Here is a 23,954-nt window from a genome sequence, read left to right on the forward strand (position 1 = left end):
TCAAAACAGAAGTATTTGCTTTAACAAGAAGATCATTTTACATATATTTTATTACTTACAGGGTTACCTTACAGAAAGTGGTTATGTCAATCTGCAAAGAGTACAGATGATCATGTTAGCAGTTGGTGAAGTTGAGGATAGCATTTTTAAAAAAAGAAAGGATGATGAGGTAAAGTGTTTCTCTTGCAGTAGCTAAAATTGCTCCTGTCTCTAATAGGCTCTGATGATCCTGTGATTACTTTTAATCTCTTTGAGTGTGTTTTTATATCATTATGGCGTGTCAACACTAATGTAATCATGAGCAGTCAGTGCTTTATTTTATAAAGGTTGTGTTGCTTGCTGTGTGGAACTATGTATTGTACCCTGTTTAAGTTGCATTGTAATGTTCTTTTCTGTCTTCATAATCAAAATATAAATCCAAACACATTGCTGATCAATATGATTTCAGATGTGAGTTCCAAGGCTGGAAGACTGTTGGGATTGAACTAGTGGCTGCCATGTTTTGAAAGCAGGAAGACAGGTTAAGAAGAATTTATAATGTAGGGAGTGTGGGTTGTATTATATAAGCCAGGGCAGACGGTCGGGAGAATGTAGGATCTGTGGAGAGGTGCATCTCTTAAGAAATTGAAATAGAAAAAGGAAATAAAATAACAAAGCATTTTAAAATTGATTGTATATGATGGGTGAGTGCTTACATGCAAAGTCCAGGTTCTGGCTTGGGCAGTTAGGAGTTTGCTGGTGCCATTTACTAAGATAGCAAGCAGTAGGGGTGGAATGGGTTGGGGTGGGGATAAAGTAGAAATTGGGTTTTATATTGGAGATGTTCAATGTGAGTTGCTACAGGACACCTGAGAAAAGAAAAGTTCATTAAGCAGTTGAATATGGGTAAAGCTCAGCGCAGAAGTCTTTTGAAAAGAGATTTGAGAACCATTAACTGATGAAAGGTACTTGAAATTATGAGTATGAAATTGAACTTCCTGGGAGCTTGTAATGGAGTAAAAGTACCTTTATCAGAAGCCTAGGGAACCATGGACATTGAAGGAGAAAGAGGAGACGGTTCTAGAGAGGTGGAAGGAAATTCCTCAAGAGAAGGGAAGCCATTGGTACTGCTCAGAGGGCCACAATGAGATGGACAGGCTCTTTGCCTGTGGACAAGGTTTGGGAGCCCCTTGGTGAGCTGATAGGAGTGGAGGGACAGCAGCCTGGAGGCAGAGTATTTGAAGGGTGATTGCAGGGTGTAGCAAGGGAGGCCAGCAGTGGGCAAAATGAGCAGATAATAGTTTCTTAGAAACAGTAAGGAAATCTTTTCAGAAACTGATTTTGTAAAAGTCATGTGGCTATTTTAAGCAGATAACAACATTATTACTGCTACATTGCTCCATGGTCTCCCAACACATTGAAATGTGTTATTGAATCTTATTTTCTGTTTTCATCAGCTTTTTATACTGTAGCTAGTGATCTCTTATTTTTAGAGCTTTGGGCGTCTTCTTATGTAACATAGTCAGTTGACTGTAAGCATTCTTTCCAACTGTAAGCACTTACCAAAAGCCTTCAGTACTTGGTAATGTTTTTATGTGATGTCAAGAGGTTTTGCATATAGAATTCAAAATACAGAACTAGCTTTGTCTGGAGGATCAGATTTCAACTGGAACAGACATTTTTAACTTAAGTTTTCAACAATTACAGTGGCATCCCGTGATCTGCTGCTACATACTGTGTACCTCTTGGTTTAAAAACCTTGAGTTACAGCATCCTTCTAACGTCTCTTTAGCAGACTCTGCACCATAAGTTGGCATTAGAAGAGGAAGTATGGGATTTAGTAGATACCATAGTGTTACAGATTTAATTAATATGGTTTTCAACTGACCTGGCAGGAGAGGGCATTTTAAAGCTTTGGATCTTTGTTGGTGTCCCTGAAGTCATACAGTGTCCTTCAGCGTGATTGGACTTCAGGGGAAACCCTCAGAAATGCAATCAATAGGAAAGTTTCTGGGTATATATATTTTTTTTCTGGGAAGTATGTCCCTGGCATTTGACAGGTTTCCAAAGGAGTTCATAGCACAAAAAAAGGAGAGATCCATAAGGTCCACCCAGGTGGTCTTCTGTTTGTGTGTGACTACCACCCTTAGAGATAGGCATTTAACAGACCAGCAGAACAAATGGTAGGAAAGGAATACATTAATATTTGTTACTCTCCATTCATGGTGGTTCATCCTATAATCCCAGCACTTTGGGAGGCCAAGGCGGGCAGATCACCTGAGGTTAGGAGCTTGAGACCAGCCTGGCCAACATGATGAAACCCCATCTCTACTAAAAATACAAAAATTAGCTGGGTGTGGTAGTGGGTGCCTGTAGTCCCAGCTGTTCTGGAGGTAGAGGCAGGAGAATTGCCTGAACCTGGGAGATGGAGGCTGCAGTGAGCAGGAAACACCCCACTCCACCCTGTGGTTTTTGGTGAAAAGGTAAACCCACAATTAAAAAAAAAAAAAAAAAAAAAAAAAAATTGTTATTGAAGTTGAACATTTAGGCAAGAAATGTGGTGTTTAATATATGAGCTTTGATGTTTGCCTTTTACCTTGGGAATGTTCATTTATTAAGCAATTATTTGTTAAATGTTTTACAATGTGCCAGACGGTGTTCTGAGTGCTAGCGATACAGCCATAAAAGCAGATAGAAATCCCTGCCCTAATGGAGCTTACATTCTTTTGGAAGAGCTGGAAGATAAACACAGTAACTAAGTAAACCTTGTTAAATGTTAGACAATAACTGCCACCAAGAAAACTAAAGCAGGCGAGGAGGCATCTGGGAAGGGAGAGGTTGGGCATTACACTTCTAGAAAAGGTGATGAAAAAGGCCTCACGGACAGCTGACTTTGATTGAAGACATAAAGGATGTGAGGGGGCACACTGCAGATGTTTGTAGGAAGCACATTGCAGACAGAGGGAATCACCAGTGCCAAGGCTCTGGGGCAGGAGCATACCCAGAATGTTCACAGAATACCAAGGAGCCAGTGTGGAAGGAGCAGAGGAGGCAAAGGCACAGCAGTAGGAGATGAAATCAGAAAGAAGATGGAGGGCCCAACCTGGTAGGACCCGACAGGTCATCATAGGACTGACTGTAGCTTTCATTATGCATCAGTGTAAGGTTTTGAGTAGAGAAGTGACAAGGTTTGATACATAATATAAAAGGATCATTCCAGCTGGCATGTTGAAATTACTGTATGGAAGGAAAGGTCAAAGCAGTGAGCCTAGCCCAGTGAGGAGCCTTTTTTTGTAGTAATCCAAGGGAGCCTGGATAGTAGCAGTGGAGGTGATCTAAGACAGTTGGATTCTGAACATGTTTTGAAGGTAGAACCAGTGAAATTGGCTATTGGGTTAAAAACAGTGTAAGAGAAGGAAAGGCATCAAAAGACTGAAAGATGTTCTGAGCAACCCTTATGGAAAGACTGGGAGGTGCGAAGGTGGGGTGGGGATTTGGACATGTGAAGTTCGAGATAATTAAATGAAGATGCTGAGTATGGAGAGGCCCTGGTTGGGGAGTCATCAGCGTGTAGGTGGTGTTTAAAGCCATGAGACTTGATGAGGACTCCCATGGGAAGAGAGAAGTGGAGAGGTCCCAAGTACTGGGCCCAGGGGAGCACCAGCATTAACCCATTTATGCCCAGTGTTCCATCACTGGAACGATAAGCTTGTGGGAGTTATTTATGTCCTACTGCTCAAGGTCATCACCAAGGTCTGATTTTTCATAGAAAAAATTTGCAGCCTCCGGCATAAATGAATTAAAAGGTTGGGGAGTTGAGGAGCATAGCGGAGGGAAGGATATCAGGTGAGTGTAGTCTATTGGAAGCCAAGTGAAGACCGTGATCCCGAGAAGAAAGAATCCTAGTCAGATAAGGACTGAAAACTGACTGATGGATTTCATAATCTGCAGGTCATTGGTGACCTACACAAGAGAAGTTTCACTGAAGATGGGACAGAAACTTGATTAAATAAATCAGTGTTTTCTATATCAGAGGAGGTCTTAGATCAACTACCATTGATCACCTGAGCTCCATGTCAGAGTAGGAAACTTATGTATCCAGCATTCAGCTGTTTGCCTGGCAGAAAGCACCAATTTCATATTTCCTCAAGGCCTTATATTGCAGTTGGTAGGAATGACTTGGCAGTGCACCTACTAGGATGATCTTTAGTATGGTACCCATTGGCCCCTGTTTTAGGCTGCAATGGCAGCAGCAGGCACCCTAGCTCATTTCAGTTCCTCGATACTCAGGGAAACGTGGGCATTGGCATGGGAGGCCTGCGAATGGCCCAGAGTTAGTAGGCTAAACAAGATGAACACAAAATTCTGTCCAGTTGAAACCATGGCTGCGTTTTGGAAATGAGTTGGGGCAGGGAAAGAATCATTGTAGGCTGGACCCTCTCCTGTGAATTAAATTGGCCTGCAGTAGTAAGCCGTGCGTATATCTCAATTTCCTCCTTTTTTTCACTAGATTGATGTTTTTGGAAGCTGGCAGGGGTGGCGGATTATGTTTGCATAGACTCCCACTTCTCTCTTTTCTCTATTGTGTCATGCATTCTACAGAGTAAGAGCCCTTTTTAGGTAACAGAGTCTAAATTGTCTTGCTGATTTTTTAAAAAAATTGTTACCTTAGTTATTAACTACATTCAGCTAAACTTTAAGAATTGTTGAGGTTTTTAAAAAAAATTTATTTGTATCTTCTCCATTTTGACAGCCTGTTTGCTTCAGGATAAAACCAAGGGTCTTTGTAATAGTTTGCATTTTCCTGAGATGATTCGAAAGCTTTCTGGTCAGAATTATGAAGAACAACTAAATTGTATCTAAATTCAGTCTTTCTTCCATTTTAAAGTTCTGATGCAGTATTTTGGATATTTAGTCTTATTGCCTAGTTTAATCATGTACCTAGATTTCTGGGGTCGTCCTTTAAAGCTTAAGTTGTCTTCCAAATCATTCCTGGTAATGCTTAACTCTGACATATTTGTGTAATTATATGACAGAATATGTGGATTTTATACTTTTAGGACAGTTTTAGAAGACGACAGAAAGAAAAAAGAAAGAGAATGAAGGTGAGTTGTGATTAATTTCATGAGATTGGTAATAGCATAATTTTACAATGTGTTCATTACAATAGCTTTATTCCTTAGGACTTGGTCAGGGACATAAATGTCCACCCAGTTGCCCTTTTACCTGTAGAAAGAACACTAGTGTCGATTTTAAAGAAGGTCGTCTAGGCTCTGGTGTCTGAAGGGGATGCACTTGAGTGGTGAGAGGTGGGTGGCACTTAGCTGTTTGAATGGTTTCATAGCAGCCAAGTATTGTTTTTTAAGTAAAAATGGTCAGTCTTCTGTATCTTCTTGAAAGTTACTGTACTCTTATTTCTATATCTTTGTCAGATTAATCTTTCTAGAACACAACACACTAGACTTATTTCTCTGTTCTAAAAGCACCACTGACTCCTTAATCCCTTCAGAATCCAATTCTGTCTTAGTTTGGTGTTCAGGGTACATTGTCGTCTGATGAATTCCTGTTATCTGGTGAATTCCAGCCATCCAGCGTATCTCCTGTTTTCTAAATATACCGTGTCCCTGCTGACTAAGAGTGTTGCCTTCATTTGGCACCTCTGAATGGACTTCTGACTTTGCAGCTCACTCACATCTTACCTTTTCCACAAGGCCTCCCTTCTTGGTTATGCTCATAGTACAGGGGGAGCAATCCTTTCTTTTAACTCTGGTGATTCTTACCTATGATACTTGTTTTCTTACTTGATTGCATAATGCTTTATAGTCGTTTAACTTCTTTAGTCCTTGTTTTCTTGTCTTCCCTATTAGAGTTTCAAGCTTGTGGAGTTTAGGGACTGCCTTTTACTACGTTTTGTTAGAATGAAGCAATTTCAGGAAACAAGAAAGGAGAAACGTAGAGTTATTTATTCTTGTAGTGGGTTCAAAATCATTTAGACTGGGCGGAGGATATTTGGTTTCTACAGATACATTATTATTTTCTTTCAGTCAGTATCTTTTATCAGTCAGTCAAGACTATCCTATGTTAGCTATAATCATATCTAATTAGAAATAAAGAGTTAAATTCTAGCAAGGTGAAGGGTAAATAAAAGTTGTGTTTCCACAACAATTAACCAGGTGTGGTGGCGTGCACCTGTAATTCCAGCTACTCAGGAGGCTGAGGTGAGAGGATGGCTTGAACCTGGGAGGCAGAGGTTGCAGTGAGTAAAGATCGCACCACTGCATTCCAGCCTGGGCAACAGAGCGAGACTCCCATCTCAGGGAAAAAAAAAAATGTATTTCCTAAGTATAACTCAAACTCAACTTTTTTTTTTTTTTAACCTTAATTCTGATATTATTTTTATGTGCCTAATATTGTGTCTTAAATGTTTTCTGAAATTGTAAATAAGCAATGGGGATTAGCATAATGAGATATGAATAGATTTATGTTTCAGGACAATGATTATATGTACTTTTAGGGCTGAGTTGTTAAGTTATTGTAGGCTATTGTTCAGAAGGTATAAGTTACCATCAAAGTGTAGACAACCTTGTAATGTTAATGAAGATGATTTGGTCTTTTAGTGAGTTTAGTAAAGTGCTTACAGTTAGGATTTTATTCCATTGCCCTCTTTTCTTTCTGTCACCTAACTGCGTTGTGATTTAATTTTAATGTCTACGTTCATTTCCGTTTATGTTAGAGAGATCAACCAGCTTTCACTCCCACTGGAATATTAACTCCTCATGCCTTGGGTTCAAGAAATTCACCAGGTTCTCAAGTAGCCAATAATCCGAGACAAGCAGCCTATGAAATGAGGATGCAGAATAACTCTGTAAGTGGCTTACTTTTATGTGGCATTTAAGAGTGCTGAATATCACATACCTCTTGCAGGGGTGTGTGTGTATGAAATTTTTCACAGCCTGGAGTTTTGTTTTACAGTTTTCTTAATTGCTTTGCCTCAAGGTATTTTTAACTATGTTAAGTCCATCTTTATCAATGTAAAAATATCCAAATGATGTGAAAGAAAAGCCCTTGGGATTGTTGATGCATTAGAATGTAAAGAGATCACTAACTCCAGTCTGGGTGACAGAGTGAGACCCTGTCTCAAAAATAAGTTAAGTGGTTGCAATGTTTTGTAATGCAGATGAACCACACACTGGTTCCCCTTTCTCCAAATAATAGAGTGATGGATGGTGCTAGAAGCTTGTTAGGGGACATCCATATGTCTCAAAGCTGGGGCAAGAGGAGGAAGATGGGTTTTATTCCCTTATTTCCCCTTTCCTTCAATGGGTAGTTGTGAGTATTTTGCAAAATGGTATTCCTTAGGCATAAACTCTGGCTCTCCAATTCAGGATGGAATAGATCTGAATAAATATCTTAAGGTAGCCCTTACTATTTAAACTCTGGTTGCTCCCTGTTTGTGAACTCAGTAACCGTATGCATTTGGTTGCCTTGTAGTATTCTTCCATATTTGAACTTTGTAATGCAAACTCCAGAAGCAAATCCACCTATCCTGCAAGGCTGTACTTTGTCCACCACCTTCCTATTGTAGTGGAAATAGTCCATGAGCTCTCACAGCACCCAGTGGGACAGTAGCAGGGCTGAGGACACAGACCTTGATCTAATAGTAGAGGAAGGAACATACGCTTTTTATATGATATATCCAAGGAAATTGAATAAACTTGGATATTGTTGTTATTCTGTTAGTTATCCTATTGATGCTCATTTGGAACAGGAATAGCTGATGACCATCATTCAAAATTTTACTGACTACCATCCCTGCAGAGCAGAACTGACAGTGACTGTTGTTGTCAAATGCTCTGTCGATAGGGTATTTTTTTTTAAATCTTGGGAGGCAAGTAGGTTTAAACTTTGCCAGCTGTGGTTGCTTCAAGAAGGATTCCAGTGTTATCTTCAGGAGCTGTAGGATTAGGCCCATAGGACCAGACTGTTGATCGATAACATTTGCCAGGGGAGTAGTAATGGGGAGATTGGTGATGAGGTTGCTTCTTTGATTCTGTCTTAATTAACTCCTCTGCCACAGTTATTTCTATATAGAGGAGATGTGGAATTTGAATCTTTGCAGAGTGGGATTTTCACCTAGAATGTTCTAAATTTAAGGAAATTATGAAGCCAAATTACCAGTTCATTTAAAGGGAGCCATTAAAGTTAGGGATTTCTGTTGTTTTATTTTTCTGAGCTGTTGGGTTGTAGTCTCTAGTACTTGACTACTGATGATTAACATTCTTAGTGTTTTAATAAATAGCTTCTGTTTCCTTATATGTGTGGTTTTATATTGAGTATTCTTCAGTGTGGTTTCCTTATATGTAATTTGTCTGATTAAAAAACAGCTCAAGAAATTTGAATGAATTTCTGTGAATCTTGTATGTTCAGAAAATATTTTTGTGGGTAGAGGCAGAGCAGTGGAGATTTAACATTAAATAGTGAACAGCTTTTTTTTCTAGAAAGTATATTATTATTTTTGTTTTCTAAAGGTAGAGTTTATATCTTGTTAGTCAAGAATTAATTTTGTTTAAGTTTACTTTTTACACAACTTCTCTATATATAGACAATTAATGGGAATGTCACTCTCATAATTTAATCCAAATGGATTAGTGTTTGGTGGAAAAACAATAGTGATTACTTACTGAATGGTTAACCACCATGCGCCAGGGAGGCAGCATGCCAATAATCTTTCACATGTATTGGTGCATTTAACCCTTACAATAACATGTAAGGAAACAGAACAGTGTCATCCCCATTTTAAGATGAGGCTCACAGAGCTTAAGTAATAAATTGTTCAAGGCCACACACCCAGTAAAGGTTGAATTTGGAATTTTAGACTTAGATCTGTCTAACTAAAAATATCTACCTTGTTTTCCAAGTACAACAGTGCCTTCCTGTATTATTTTTATTGGTTTTTTTTTTTTGAGACGGAGTTTCGCTCTTGTTACCCAGGCTGGAGTGCAATGGCGTGATCTCGGCTCACCGCAACCTCCGCCTCCTGGGTTCAGGCAATTCTCCTGCCCCAGCCTCCTGACTCGCTGGGATTACAGGCACGCGCCACCGTGCCCAGCTAATTTTTTGTATTTTTAGTAGAGACGGGGTTTCACCATGTTGACCAGGATGGTCTCGATCTCTTGACCTCGTGATCCAGCCGCCTCGGCCTCCCACAGTGCTGGGATTACAGGCTTGAGCCACCGCGCCCGGCCTGGTTTTTTTTTTTTTTTTTTTTTGACAATATTATCTGTACCTTTTCATGAATAACATTGACATTATAGGTTTTTAAAAGAGAAATGCTCTAAGCTCTATGTGATATATGATTTCGTATTGTTTTAACTTTTCTTGACCTGTGGAATGAACTGCATTTATACTGTGGATACTGTAATTGTTATATCATTGAAATGGCCTTCTGTGCTCTCAGTTTTAGAACAATTCAGTTACTTGAAATATCTAATAATACTGTGAGTAACAGGAAAAAGTTTACTGTGGAAATGTTTCTGCCACTTACGTTTTTGATGATTTGGTCCTTTAGCCTAATTAACTAAAGTTGCAGAAGATTTTCTTTTAATTTTTAATTAAATATTAAAATATGTTAGGGTTATATTAAAATAAGTTAATTAAAATTAACCTATTAATGTTACTTGAGTTAGGTACAATAATGCTGAATTTAAAGTGACAACTAAGTCTTTGAAATACCAATGAAATCTGCATTTTTCTAAGATGACTAATAGATTTTTATTTTTAGATTGATTTTTAAAACAGAACATATAAAATAATTTAACACAGTCTCATTAAACTTACTTTTCACAGTGGTTGTAACTAGGTTGAACACTTACCATTTAACTGCATTCTCACCAGCTTTGAGTATATTTTATGTATTATTACATCTATATTGTTATATATTATATGCTCTATAGGTAATACATTTTATATATAATATAGAACTATACATATATAAAAAATATATGTTATATGTATATTTTTTCCCTCATAGCTTTGCCACTTGGTAGGTGGAAAATGATTGTGAATTCCTAACAGGAATTGTTACAATTGATTGTCACAAATGATTGTGAACCATCAAAGGAGAATAAAATTCAAGTAGTATAATTAAAAAAAATCTATAGAATGAAAACTTTTTTCTTCAGAAACATTTTTTTTTTTTGGGCCCTAATAATGGTAATTCTTTTTAGTGTAAGCATAGGAAGTTTGGGTATTACATTATTTCTTTTGAGGGAAAGTGGAATGGAGCAAGATCAGTCCCTGTACTTTCTAAATATGTTTATCATGTCTACACAGTAGCTTTAAAAATGTTACTGTAAAACACGGTTAAGTAGTGGTGGCTGGATATACCTTCTTGTGTAAAATGAATAATGAAATCCTTCTTCTGTAATTGCAGAGTCCTTCAGTATCTCCTAATACGAGTTTCACATCTGATGGCTCCCCATCTCCAATAGGAGGAATTAAGCGAAAAGCAGAAGACAGTGACAGTGAACCTGAGCCAGAGGATAACGTCAGGTGAAGCCATTTTTTGGTAGCACTTTGTTAGCAAATTGCTGAAATAGATGCGGTTCTAATTAATGCTATTTAGCTTAGAGCAGCAGTGCCTTCAGATGCTTGCCTGTGATCTTTTTATCCACCAGTAATTAATGTGGAGGGTTAGAAAAGTCAGTAAATTCCAGAGAGATGGGTAAGCTATAGCTGTTAAACCTAAGTGTCTAGATTAGTATGCGTGCAGGCTTTCGTCCTCCAATCCACTTTTCCCTCTGAGACCAGGCACAAGATCGGCTAGACATGAGGTGTTAGCTCTGACTATGTGATCTGAATGTTGCTGTTTGGAGACTGATTAAATTTTCAAGCTGCTTAACCTAGAAAGTTCAGTTAGTACTTAGACACTTAATATAGTTTGCTTTAATCTTCTCAATTGAAAAAGTTCTTCCTCAAAATGAAATATGCAGAAATCATTCTGTTAAGAGATCAATATGTATGTTTTTTTTAAAAACCACAAACTTGCATATGCACAATTATATTTCATGACAAAGGAGTTTCCCTTTAACTGTATACTTCAAATTTATAATAGGAAGCTGGTTCTTTAATTCATCCTGAAGTTTGAGATCATTATATAATAAGATTAACAACCTCTCGTATAATTAAATCCAGATTTGAACCGTGGGCTCCAAGTGCAAAAGGCCAACAATCTCAATAATTGTAGCTCATTAAGAATTTAGGAAAACGATCTATTTCAAAGGTAAACAAGACAGTAGTCACCTACAGCTCATGCTTCTTTTACAGGACATGGAAAGTATGTGATTTGTGTTTATGATTAAACGTTGCAAGGATCATGTGTGTTTCTGCATTTTTCTAACATCCTTTGGTATCAGATCCATGTCTACTTGTGATCAAACATTTCCTCTGTACATCTTTAGTTTCTGTCCTCTACTTTCTGTACTTTGGATTTTCCCCTTAGAGCATGTCTTTGGTTTTGTTTACTATGTAGCCATCATGATCAATACTAGTTCAATAGGTAACTTGATTTGTTTAGTATTTTATTGTTTAATTCTGGTGCTGAGGATAATCAGAGTGGAAATGCCTCTACCAAAAAATGCTTGGGGCTTTTAGCATTTTTTCATTCATATTTTCTGTAAAATAGTGATAATCTACCTTATGGATAAGGGGATATTTCTAATTGTTTTCTGAATCCTTTGTATTGTGGGAGGGGTATATTACAATTGATATGGTATATTCTGAAACATGACTGCAATTAATATGTGAAATCTGATACGTGGAAAAGAGGCCTAAATGGAGAATCCTCTTGATGTTCTTGATCTGTTCGGATGTTTTTAAAAGTGTTCTTTGGCTTCTTCGTGTTCCTTAAATCAAATGTTAAATCTTAAAGAATAAGAAATGGATTCTTAAAAAAACACAATATATTGGGTGAAAATGTGGTTGGTCACATTGTATTTTCAGTGATGAATGATAATTTAGTGGATTCTTTGACCTGCTTCTAGATTTTACCATAACATACATATGTTTGTGTGTGTATATGTATACGTAGATATATAGAGATATAGAATGTGTATGTCTCTCTATATATATCTCTATCTCCTTTCCTTAAGCCATCAACAGCTCTTAGCTGAAAGAGGGATAAGGCCCAAGCAAGGATAGAGAGAGTAGGTATACACATAATTTCTGCCTAATGTCTAGATTATTCTTTTATAAACTATTTTTTATATTTAAAAAAGTTACCTGTGCAGCCTAAGTAATTTAGTTGACTCTTTGTGTAGTTTAAATATATTTTAACAAACTAAGGAACTTGAAATATATAAAATATCTTCAATATTTGAATCTTAAAATGTAGCTTTAGAATTGTGCAAAGAAACATGTAAAGCAGTATTAAAATTTGAGCAAACGTGTTCTGTATCTTTTTCAATAACATTTTTAAAAATGTGGTTTTATAATGGTCTTAACAGAATAAGTGATTGGGATGTTAGTGTTTAACTATCTTTAAGTTGATAATAAATCCTACGAAATTAAACTTTTTAGAAATAATGAAAAAAAAAAAAAGAATGAAATGAATCTGTGTTAGCATGACTGTTTGCCTTTTTCGTATTTCCCCTGGATATTAAATATAAATTGAATTGGGGTGTAAATTGGTAGACAGCCTGTTATTGAAGGTGTGTTAATTCAGCATAAATGAGCTGTGCCTGGTTTTAGGTTATGGGAAGCTGGCTGGAAGCAGCGGTACTACAAGAACAAGTTTGATGTGGATGCGGCTGATGAGAAATTCCGTCGGAAAGTTGTGCAGTCTTACGTTGAAGGACTTTGCTGGGTTCTTAGATATTATTACCAGGTACAAAAAGAATATTTTCCTCTGAATTTGTAGTCAGTATTTTAAGAAAGATACTAATTTCTTCTTCTTTTTTTTTTTTTTTTTGAGACGGAGTCTTGCTCTGTTGCCCAGGCTGGAGTGTGGTGGTGCAATCTCAGCTCACTGCAACCTCTGCCTCCCAGATTTAAGCATCTCCTGCCTTACTTAGCTTCCTGAGTAGTTGGGATTATAGGCACATGCCACCACACCTGGCTAATTTTTGTATTTTTAGTAAAGACAGGGCTTCACCGTGTTGGTCAGGCTGGTCTCAAACTCCTGACCTCGTGATCCGCCCGCCTCGGCTTCCCAAAGTGCTGGGATTACAAGGCGTGAGCCACCGCGCCTGGCCTAGTAATTTCTATAATAATACATGTTGTTGAGCTGTATTCTGAAAACAAACCCGGGCTCATTTTTTAAAGTTTTCTGTTCAGAGGTTCATAACTGTAAATGTTTATGGAGACTTTGAAGTTTCTTAGGTATTAGTATATAAACAAAGCTAATTTTCGTTAAAAGTATTTTCAACATCAAGTAATGTGGTTGCCTGTACTTTGTCTTTAAGATGATCAGAGTTCAGTGCTTTTTAAATTGGAGTTTAAAAATAACTGAGTAATGAATTGACAGTCACTAAATGACTGAAAAAAGGACAAAGCCTGAAAAATACCAGTAAGAATTCTAAAGGAATTTGAATGCTACCATTTTCATAACATAGCAATGATAGATGAAGTGCATTCTAACTGGAATAACCTGTATTCTACCTTTTGATAATTGAGATGTCAGATTGGTGAGAGATTAGGTAGACATACTGAGGATTGTTAACACTGTTAGTTAATATCCGGTTTTTTGCTTAGAGAGCAAACCAGATTAAATTTGGTATGACCTGGGAGTAGGTGAAGTTTGTTGACAAGTAGAAAGTAACACAGTGCACTGAGTATTGACTGTTAAGTATTATTTGCATGTTTTACTCCTACCATCAAGGTTTAGATTCACTAGACACAGTCAAAACACATCTTAGATCTCTCTTTTCTATGATTATAACTTGCTTTTGTTTTCTTTTTTGTGTGTTTACTCACATGTTTTTATAGTCAAAAGAAAGTCGTCATGTGAAAATATAATGGTGATTTGTAAAATGAAACTTGTGGCTGTTTTACTCCCAGCCACTGTTCCAATAATGTCTCTAACCACCTTACATGCTCTGTAAATGTCAGCTGCAACTGCTCTTGGTTTTATTTGATGCTGCTAGCTCTAGAGGTGGAAAGAAATGTCACTATGTATTTTAAAGATAAAAATTTTCACCAAATTCTGTTTGCGAATATAAAGTTTGACATTAACTACTGATTTTTCAAAGATGCTTTGCAGTATTTTTAAAGTCAAAGAGCCATTGATATGAATTAGAAACTTCAAACTTTTAAAAGTTTTTAGGAGTCATGGAAAAGATAGTGTTTGGAATACATGCCAGAAGTCATGTGTTTTATAAATAGAATATTATAGGTTAACAATGTAATTTTTGTTTTTTTTTAAATTGTCTCCATCATTAACATAGGTTTTCCTTTTTGTTGTTATTTTTTAATGATTCTAGGGCTGTGCTTCCTGGAAGTGGTATTATCCATTTCATTATGCACCATTTGCTTCAGACTTTGAAGGCATTGCAGACATGCCATCTGATTTTGAGAAGGGTACAAAACCGGTAAGCTTAATTATTTAAAGTCATAAAATTTACAGAATTTTGGATTAGATAGTAATCTTGGATATTAACTTTTTTATTTTTGCAGTTTAAACCACTGGAACAACTTATGGGAGTTTTTCCAGCTGCAAGTGGTAATTTTCTCCCTCCATCATGGCGGAAGCTTATGAGTGATCCCGTGAGTCTCTGTATTTTGAAAGTGTGGGTGACAGGATTTTCATCATACATTTTATTAATATTAGTTACAATTGCCTTTGCAGCGGATAGTTAAAATAGTGAAGTACAGAAAGAAAGTATTTTGAGTTATTTTGTATGTTTTTTACTCCACATACGCATATTTTTCTTGCTTTCTTTGTTTTTTGGAGAAATTTTTGTTTTTGGAGAAAACAAATCAGTTTGTTTTTTGGAGAAATTTTTATAACAGTTACTTTGTTCTCTGGCTACCTGTAAGTCTTTAATTTTATTTATTCCAGCCGTATATTGTAGCTACCAGAGTTAAGGAGACTGCTTTACACCAGGTCACCTGTGAACTTGTTTTATATGCTAGCTAGAAAGAGTGAGACCCAGCAAGGATATAGGAAGTGTTAGAGTGTGTAAACCCTTTACTGTCTGCCTGCCTGTGGCCTGTAGTTGTCAGTTCTAAAATTCTTCTACAATAATGCTTTTCCTTTTCATCTTTAAAAATAAATTGTTGATTTTGTTTTAGTATATTTGTGATTAATGGCCTAATATCTCTTAACATTTTTTAAAAGGAATGCACTTTATTTTCTCATCAGGACTTATAACTTGAATGAAAGTCCTACCAAATTCATTATAACAGAGATGTGTGAGTTCTGTTTCGATTCTTTACTTTTCTCCCCGATACAGGATTCTAGTATAATTGACTTCTATCCTGAAGATTTTGCTATTGATTTGAATGGGAAGAAATATGCATGGCAAGGTAAAATTTAGATGTTCTTTTCTGGTAAAACTGTAAACGTAATTTTTGAAATGAAAGAATTCTGTAAAAGATAAATATTTTAGCCTGGGCATCATAATGACATCTCATCTCTACAAAAAAATACAAAAATTAGTGTGGTATGGTGGCTCACACCTGTAGTCCCATCTACTTGGGAGGCCGAGATGGGAGGATCATTTGAGTCTGGGAGGTCTAGGCTGCAGTGAGCATTGACTATGCCACTGCACTACAGCCTGGGGGGCAGAATGAGACCCTGTCTCATAAATAAATATTTTAAAAGGTAAATATTTTAAGAATTGTATGTGAAATGTTGATATTTTTCCATCCAACTTGGGATTAGCAATGATTAGTAGTAAATTTAATTATAATATTGTTATATGTGAAATTTCAGTGCTGCAAAAGAAATAACACTCGAATATAAATTGTCTCAACAAGGCAATTTACATCTATAGAAGGGTGCGTGCGTCTCACGGATGGAGCACTTGAACAGGGGAGGGGAAGAGGTTTTTATCCCTGATGCAGCCCCTACTGCTGTGTCATTCCCACCGCACAACCTAAGCTGGTTCTGACTGGCTGTTTTTAAGAGAGCAGGGCTATGAGCCAGAGTGGCGGGGTAAGTGGTTTGGCAGGAAAATCACTTAAGGTACAGGTAATTAAAGGTGACTCAAGGTTAGATCAGTTGACCATGGGTGACTCAGGTCAAAGCAGGTGCTTGGAATGAGTCAGGACGGAGCAGGGGACCAGGGGAACAGATGTGAACTGCTGATTAGAACTGGTGGAAAAGGCTGTTTACAGGCCGGGCATGGTGGCTTATGCCTGTAATCCAGCACTTTGGGAGGCTGAGGTGGGTGGATCACCTGAGGTCAGAAGTTCAAGACCAGCCTGGCCATCATGGTGAAACCCCATCTTTAAAAAAATAAATAATAAAAATTAAAAAAAAAGAAAAAGAAAAGAAAAGGCTGTTTACTGAAAGTACAAGGAAGTTAAAAATGGAAGACAAAGGACTGAACATACTGACATACTGATTCTTTGAAGAGAAATTTAGAACTCATTTCATCCAACAATTCCCTCCTCGTGAATTTTCTTTACAGCTTTCTCTTCAGAATTCCTTAACATGTCTTGGCTTAGTTGTTCTGCTTGATTTTCTTAAAGAAGAAGCTTCTCTGAATAAGGTGGAGGGATGGTTAAGGGAGGTTTAGTAAGTGTTGCTTCTTTGAGTCTCTGCACTAACCCATGGATGCATGGTATGATACAACATCCGACAAGAATGAGCACACCCACTACTGCTGTGAGAGAAGTAAGAATTGAGGCTATCATTCCCTTCCATTTACCAAACCATTTTCCTAGCCACCCTGTGAAGGGGTCATTTACCCTTGGGTTACTGGCTAACTCATTGGACAGAGCCATTAGGCCTTGCAGTGCCTTTGTTATACTTCCATAAGGGGCAGTATTGTTTGGGATGAAGGTACAACAGTGAGTTTTAATCATGATGCAAACTCCTCCTCTTTCTGCTAATATCATGTCTAAGGCTATTCAGTTTTCCCAAGTCATCTGGCTAGCAGCCCCTAATTGCTCAGCTATTCCTTTAACACCATCTCTAGTGTAGTTAATAAACCACTGTTGGTTGTGTAATAAATGTAATTTATCCAATCTACGTTTTTATTAACTGTCACCCACCAAAATACTGACTCAAATCCTGCAGCTATTTAATCGTGGGCTTTAAATTTATCTGGTACTCCTTGTGGGACTCCAATTGCATCTAAATAGACTTGAGAATCAAAGGACCCATAAGGGGCTTCTTTTGCTTTATGATGTTATATTTTTTCTTCCTCTGGTCGATGAAATGCCAGGGTGAAAGGGGGTAGCCAATTGGACTAGAGCACAAGTGCCGCCCCAGTTACTTGGCACAGTGTCTAGTAAAAGTCCACCGCAATACCACTACACATCTGCTTGGGGATGAACAAGGGCTGACTGATTGGTAAGCTCGTGAAAAGTCTTAAGCTCACTGCATCCCTTTGGGTCTCCAGGGAACGCTAAGTTTCCTCCTTGTTGTGAGAGACATGAAGTGAACTTAGTGTAGGGAGATGGAAGCTGGATGGTCCTCAGGGGCTGACCCGCAGGGTGTCGAGCTTCGGGATATAGCAGAAAGTTTGGTCTGACGTGCTACCCTAGGGTGTGGAATCCTGGAAAAGAGCTACCATACAGCCCATGCCTGGTCGATTAGAAGACCATCCTAATGGAAAGGGGACAGTCTGGATCTCTGGCCTGCCGTGCACACAAGCATAACGATTGCTTTTGTTTAACGTGCAGACGGAATATTTGATCCATTCCAGCCAGACATTTGCATCTTGCTACCCTGTCTCAACTGCCAAAGTTTGTTTTAAGTCGTTAACTTCTACAATAGCTACCTTGGTCTTGTCATTAGATGGAGGAGAAACAATCGTTTTGTTATGAGAGGTTCTGGAAGCAGGCTTAGAGGACAGTGTAGGTAATGAGGGGGTCAATGAAACGTATTTCAGAGGTTCTGATAGTGCCTTTTTCTGAAACCTCAGCCCCCACACCATAAATCCGACTTAAAGAAGAGAACCGGCTTAGATAAGAAGGGGGAGAACTTTGAGGGTTTGAGTGATAACCTGTATAGGATTATACTGATTTAGCTGACAGGGGAAGCTGTTCCTTTAGTAAAATGAATGTATGGTTTTAGGAAATTACAGCTACTGATTGGGGCAGTCCCTCCTTGCTCTTCAGTGGTCCACAGAACGTTGGACCAACTGTGGCACAAAAGCTCTATATAGGGGTCGGAGGCAAGATTCCTGGTTGATAATGGGGTCTTCATCGATATCTTCACAGACTAAATGGTCCCAATTCACTAATGTCCAGTCTGAGGAGAGTCAGGAAGGACAGAGGTACTTTTCTGAGGTGGAGAGCCGTCTTTGACTTGACAAGTGTCCACAGGGTATAACAAAGCAAGCATCAAATGTAATAGCGTGAGGTGAAATTGACTTGGTTACATTAATAACTGGATGGTCAGCAATAGAGTGAGGAGAGAAGAAAGAGTAATAGAATAGGTGAAAGAGCTAAATTTTTCTTAGCTTTAGTTTGGTAGGGTTTTCTCCTGAGACTATGGCCCATGACTCCAGAGGCGGCAGTGCTTTCTTGACTCAGGTGTGTTGGGTCCATCCTCTCTCTGCCATCTGGAATGAGGTTTCAGTAGTTAGGAGCACTAAGTAAGGTCCTTCCCAGGTTGGCTCGAGCTTCCTTTCTTTCCAGCTTTTGATGAGGACGTGATCCCCAGGCTGCTGTTGATTCACCAAGAATTTCAGGGGCAGTGTCTGTGCTACAAGACCTTTAGTTTTAAGAGAAGAGAAAGCAGAAGATAGACCAAGTATATAATTTGTAAGGAACTGATGTTTTGTTTCAAAGGTAGGAATGTCAGAAGTGGAGTGTAAATAGGGCAATCCATAGAGCATCTCATAAGGAGAAAAACCAGTATCTTTTCACAGCAGTTCAGATTCTCAGCAGGACAATAGGAAGGCACTTTGTCAATCAACTGAGTTTCTAAGACTAATTTGGTTAAGTGGTTCTTTAAAGTCTGACTCATTCTTTCTACTCTCCCTGATGAGGGTGAGTGCCAGGGAGTATGGTATTCCCATCTAATGTCTAATGTTTGGGATAGCTTTTTAATGATGTGTGCGGTGAAATGAGTTCCATTGTCTGAGTCAGTATTTTCTATTAGTCCAAACCTGGATACTAATTTTCAGCTAGGGCCTTGACTACTATATTGGCTGTTGCACTTGAAAAGTGGATAGCTTAGACCCAGTAAGTGAAGTTATCTACTATCACTAGTAAATACTTTAGATGACCTATTGGAGGCATTTCTGTGTAATCAACTTGGATGCTTTGGAATGGCCTTAAGCCTGGATTCCTTACGCCGAGGGGTAATCTTTTTATGGTTTGCTTATTAGTTTTTTTACGTACTAACCAACTATCTGTAACCTGTGTGGCCAAGGTATACATTCCTATATAACCGTAAACTCTGAGAACTGTATCACACATGGCCTGGGGCCCCCAACGGGTCCCTTGATGTCATGGGATAAGATTTCCCTCATAAGGGGTTTAGACAACATTTTTCTCTGGTCTGGCAATATCCATTTTCCTTCTGAATTCTCTTTAGCACCTATTTAAATTAGTTTTTCTTTTTCAGTGGAAGAGAAAATGGGGATTACGGTAGGAGGAGGGAGGTAGGGAGTTAAGTGAAAAATACACATTTCAGAAGAATCAGCAGCCTGGTTGGTGGTTCTGCTAGGTTATTTCCTCAGCTTTCAAAAGAAAGGCATTTCTGGTCTCCAGGATCATGGACAATAGCTATTTCTTCCAGCAACTGAAGATTATTTAATACTTGGGTGATTAGCTACTTGTGAACCAAGGTCTTGACCTTTACTATTAATGAGACCTTGTTTAGTCCCAATTGTTCCAAATGTATGGGCCACTCCAAAGGCATACTTGGAATCAGTATTGATGGTTCCTTCTTGGTTCTGTAAGTACTTTAAGGCTTGGCTGAGTGCAAACAGCTCACACGTTTGAGCAGACCAACTGTTAGGCAGTTTTCCTGACTGTATTTCTACAAGAGTCCCCATCAATTATTGAATACTCATTGTGTCTTTCCCTCAATCACCTGGGAGGAACTGTCTATGAATAAGTGCTGTCCAGTCCTGAAGGACTAGGTCTGGTTGAACCTTTGTATGGTAATCATTTAAATGTAAACATGTGTGCCCTCTCCTTAGCTTTGGATTCCCTGTTAGGAAACCTGCTGGGTTGAGTAAATCCTCAGTGGTTAATGTTAAATCATCTTTTTCTAACAGAATGGCCTCACCCTTTAAGATTCTTGAGTCAGTAAGCCATCTCCCTGCTTTCTGGTTCTAACTTGGTGAGTTGTGCTTACTGTCAGTTTTCCTCCAAAGGTTAGCTTTCTGCTTTCTTCGACTAATATTGCCGTAGCCTCGATGGACTGTATGCATTGAGACCATCCACAAGTGACTGGATCTAAGATCTTTGATAGGAAGGCCCATGGGCTGCCGGTGTTCTCTGTTTCTTGAGTAAGCATTCCTAAAGCTATTCCACTGTCCACATTGAGAAAAAGGTGGAATGGCCTTTCCAGGGAGGTTAAGGCTAAAATGGGTGATTATGAGCTTTTCTTTCAGCTCCTCGACTTGATCAGCTTCCTCAGAAGTCCACAGGAGACGGTTAGGCTTCTCCTGGGCAAGTTTTTGATAAACGGTTTACTATGTAGTGCATATGAGCCAGTCCATAAACGGTAGTTTCCAACAAACCCTAAACATTTCCAGAGTTATTGTTTAGTTTGAGGCAAGGGTGGGGACAGGATTCCCTCAACTCGTTCAGGCCCTATTCTTTGTTTGTCTGCTCTTATTCAGTGGTTAAGTGGCCTAAATATTTAACTTTGGGTTCTACATACTGAAGCTTTCTGTTTGAGACCTGTAGCCCCTCAAAGTGCAGATGGTTAAGAATATGTGTAAAGAAGTCAGTTACCTTCTCTATATCTTCACCACATATAAGAAGATCATCCACGTACCGGAGAAGACACATTTGCTCTGGGATGACAACTTCTTCTAATACTTGTTCTAAAATTTGGCCAAAAAGATTAGGGGAGTTTGTGAACCCTTGGGGCAAGACTGTCCATCGGTATTGTTGTTTCTGCTCTTAAGCAAGTATATCTCGGCCATCTTCAGCCAGGGACATGCCCAAAAAGCATCCTTTAAATCTATTACAGTAAACCGCTGATGATTATATGGCATCTTGCTGAGAATGGTATAAGGATTAGAGATAGCAGGGTGGGTAGTCTGGACTATTTGGTTGATAGCTCTAAGGTCCTATACCAGCTGTATGACCTGTCTGATTTAACTGGCAGTATTGGGGTGCTATAAGGAGACATAGAGGACTCTAGAGGCTTGTCTTTATAAGGCCTTCAATGATAGTTTTCAACCCTCTGCTGCCCTCTAGGGAAATGGGGCATTGCTTTCTTCTTACTACTTCTCCAGGGGTATTTAGCTTGATGTGGATTGGAGGAACTCGGAGTTTCCCTCGGTTCCCTTCTTTGGACCAGACATTAGGATTAATATATATTTCATTTGTAGTGGTGAGTAGATTTAATGACATGAGGAATCCTCTTGGGCTGACTTGTAGACCTATGCCTAACTTTAACATTAAATCCCTCCCCAGTAAATTAGTCCTTGCTTCAGGGATTAACAAGAACTGAGTAGTTGCTGAGCGATCCTGGTATCTGACTTCTGTGCTTTCTAAAATTTTTGTTTTAAATCCTTCCCCTTTTATCCCAGAGACTAAAAGTTCTTTTGAGGAGCAGACAACATTAGACAGGGGAAACAAATAGGAGCGAGCGGCCCCCGAATTGACTAAAAAGGTGATAAGCTCATGTTTATGTCCCAGCTCTAAATTTATCAAGGGCTCCTGGTGGGACTCAAGATAAAAAAGACAGAGCCCCTGACCTCCCTACACTTCCTGGAAAGTCATGAGTGGAAGGGCTTCTTTCTCCTTTCTTAGATCAGGACGTTTTCGCTTGAAGTGACCTGTTCTTTCATATCTGTAGCACCTGTCTTGCCCTTCCTCCCTCTTAGTTCTGGGATTCTTTGATCTTGTTCCCCCATACTCTTCAAGGGGTCTGGTAAATGAGGGCCTTGATCCTCCAGATGGAGGCTGGGGTCCTTTAAAGAAGGGTTTGGACCGCTTACAGCTTCTGGCTCCCTGGAAGCTCTGTTTAGAATACCTTGGTTTGGAGCCATCTGTAGGAAGGTGGGTAACGTAAGTTTTGCCTTTTGTTTCTGCTTTTCTTCATCCCTTCTCACATACACCTTCTGAGCTTCCCGGAGAAGCTCACTTGTGGTGGGCGTGGGGGAATGGTCTTCACAATATTCTATCTTTTGTAATTTTTTTGAGAGCCTGGCCAACTTTTAGTGACAAATTGGAGTTTCAACATTCCTTCCCAAGGGGATTGTCCAAATTGAGGCCTGCATATTGCCTGATTTGCTTCCTTAGTCTATCTAGGAATCTTGTGGACCCTTCATTCTTTTCCTGTTGTATATCAGATGCTTTAGAAAGATTTTGGGTTTGGGGTTCCTGAATTTCCATTATTATCATCTCTCTTAGGTCTCGCATGTTTTCCCAGTGATCCGCGTTATTGTCCCACTGGGGGTCTTGGGCAGGGAGTTTCTCATCTGCACTAGGAACATTTTGAGCGGGAGGTAGCTCATATTCCCAAGCTGCCGTAGCAGCTCTACGAATCATACTCCTTTCTTCCCCTGAAAAGAGGATGCCCGAGATGGATATTAACTCGACTCAAGTGTATAACTAAGGTCCTAAGAGTTGATCAGTTTAATCTGCCACTCCGTAAGGGTCATCTAGTACTGGCTTAAGCCCCTTTTAAAAATTTTGGACTTCTGAACTGATTAAGGGAGCATTTACAAAGCCAATGGTTCCCCCTCCTTGTGGTACCTCTTTCAAAGGGAAGAGAGTCGGTCCCGACTCTTTAGGTGTGGAGGGAAATGGAGAATTCTGAATATCTTTTTTATGTTCTACCTCATGCTGGAGTCCTTTTAGAGAGGGGTGTTTAGGTTGGGACGGAATAGGCTCGTGGGATGGTAATTCCCAAGAATCAGGGTTATAAGGAGGAGACATAACGTGAGCAGAGGATTTGGAATGGGATCTGAGGTGTCAGCAGCTGCCTGAGGGGAAGGCTTGGGGACACTGAGTGGGGGAAGATAATCTAGGGGATCCCATGGACTGGAGTCTTTAGGCATGGGAATTGGCTCCTCTGACTTTTCATTTTGAGGTGCCAGATTGAAGTCTTCCCTATTGTTTTTAAGGGAAAAAGGAGGATAAGTCCCTGCATCCAGCAGAGCATAGTCCATTTCTTCTTGAGACACTGGATTTTTATTGTTAACGGATTAGAAGGCGACACATTACATCCTCATTCAATCCAAACTTTGGGCAGAAGATTGAGGATGGAGGATGGGCCCCCGAGTCCAAATAAAACAGCAATATTTTATCATTTGTTGCTTTTTCTTATGTTTAGTCCTTTCATTATCCTTCTAGTATTTTACATAAGACCTAGGGAGCTACCAAGGGGGATAGCCCTGTTACCATCCTTATCCTTCTTGCTCCCTGTCTTGCTTGGGGTATTCCCAATCTTGATGGTTTTGGGGTGAGGTTCAATTTCCCTTACTGGAAATTTCTCACCTCCCCTACTGTTGAAGGTTTATTCCAACCAAGGAATGCTTGACTGCCCCCATGGCTTTTCTTGCCTTGGTCTGTGCACAGAGTTGCTGAGTTGCCCTGGTATTCATAAGCCTTTTTTTTTTTTCCCACGTTGCCGAGTCGGGGCTTGTTTGTCACACCAGGTGGGT

General features: G+C 39.1%; 1 protein-coding gene and 1 long non-coding RNA gene across 4 annotated transcripts in view; one reads left to right on the forward strand and one right to left on the reverse strand.

Annotated features, from left to right (window-relative positions):
* Positions 1-23,954, forward strand: part of XRN2 (5'-3' exoribonuclease 2) — a 91,180-nt gene that overhangs the window by 28,636 nt on the left and 38,590 nt on the right. For all 3 annotated transcript variants that reach the window (XM_032248137.1, XM_032248138.1, XM_032248139.1), the window contains exons 13-20: positions 62-169; positions 5,040-5,084; positions 6,713-6,844; positions 10,412-10,530; positions 12,727-12,862; positions 14,457-14,564; positions 14,650-14,739; positions 15,429-15,501. In XM_032248137.1, coding sequence (XP_032104028.1) covers positions 62-169; positions 5,040-5,084; positions 6,713-6,844; positions 10,412-10,530; positions 12,727-12,862; positions 14,457-14,564; positions 14,650-14,739; positions 15,429-15,501 — 811 coding nt within the window. The remainder of the gene's footprint in view (positions 1-61; positions 170-5,039; positions 5,085-6,712; positions 6,845-10,411; positions 10,531-12,726; positions 12,863-14,456; positions 14,565-14,649; positions 14,740-15,428; positions 15,502-23,954) is intronic.
* Positions 10,303-15,053, reverse strand: LOC116530142. Its single transcript, XR_004259849.1, has 3 exons — positions 14,950-15,053; positions 13,680-13,682; positions 10,303-10,314 (listed from the first exon to the last, which is right to left on the reverse strand). It is a non-coding gene; the product is annotated as an uncharacterized LOC116530142 (long non-coding RNA).

This window comes from Sapajus apella, unplaced genomic scaffold, assembly GCF_009761245.1.
Source record: "Sapajus apella isolate SASKATOON/1434 unplaced genomic scaffold, GSC_monkey_1.0 scaffold65, whole genome shotgun sequence".
Taxonomy (NCBI): Eukaryota; Metazoa; Chordata; class Mammalia; order Primates; family Cebidae; genus Sapajus; species Sapajus apella.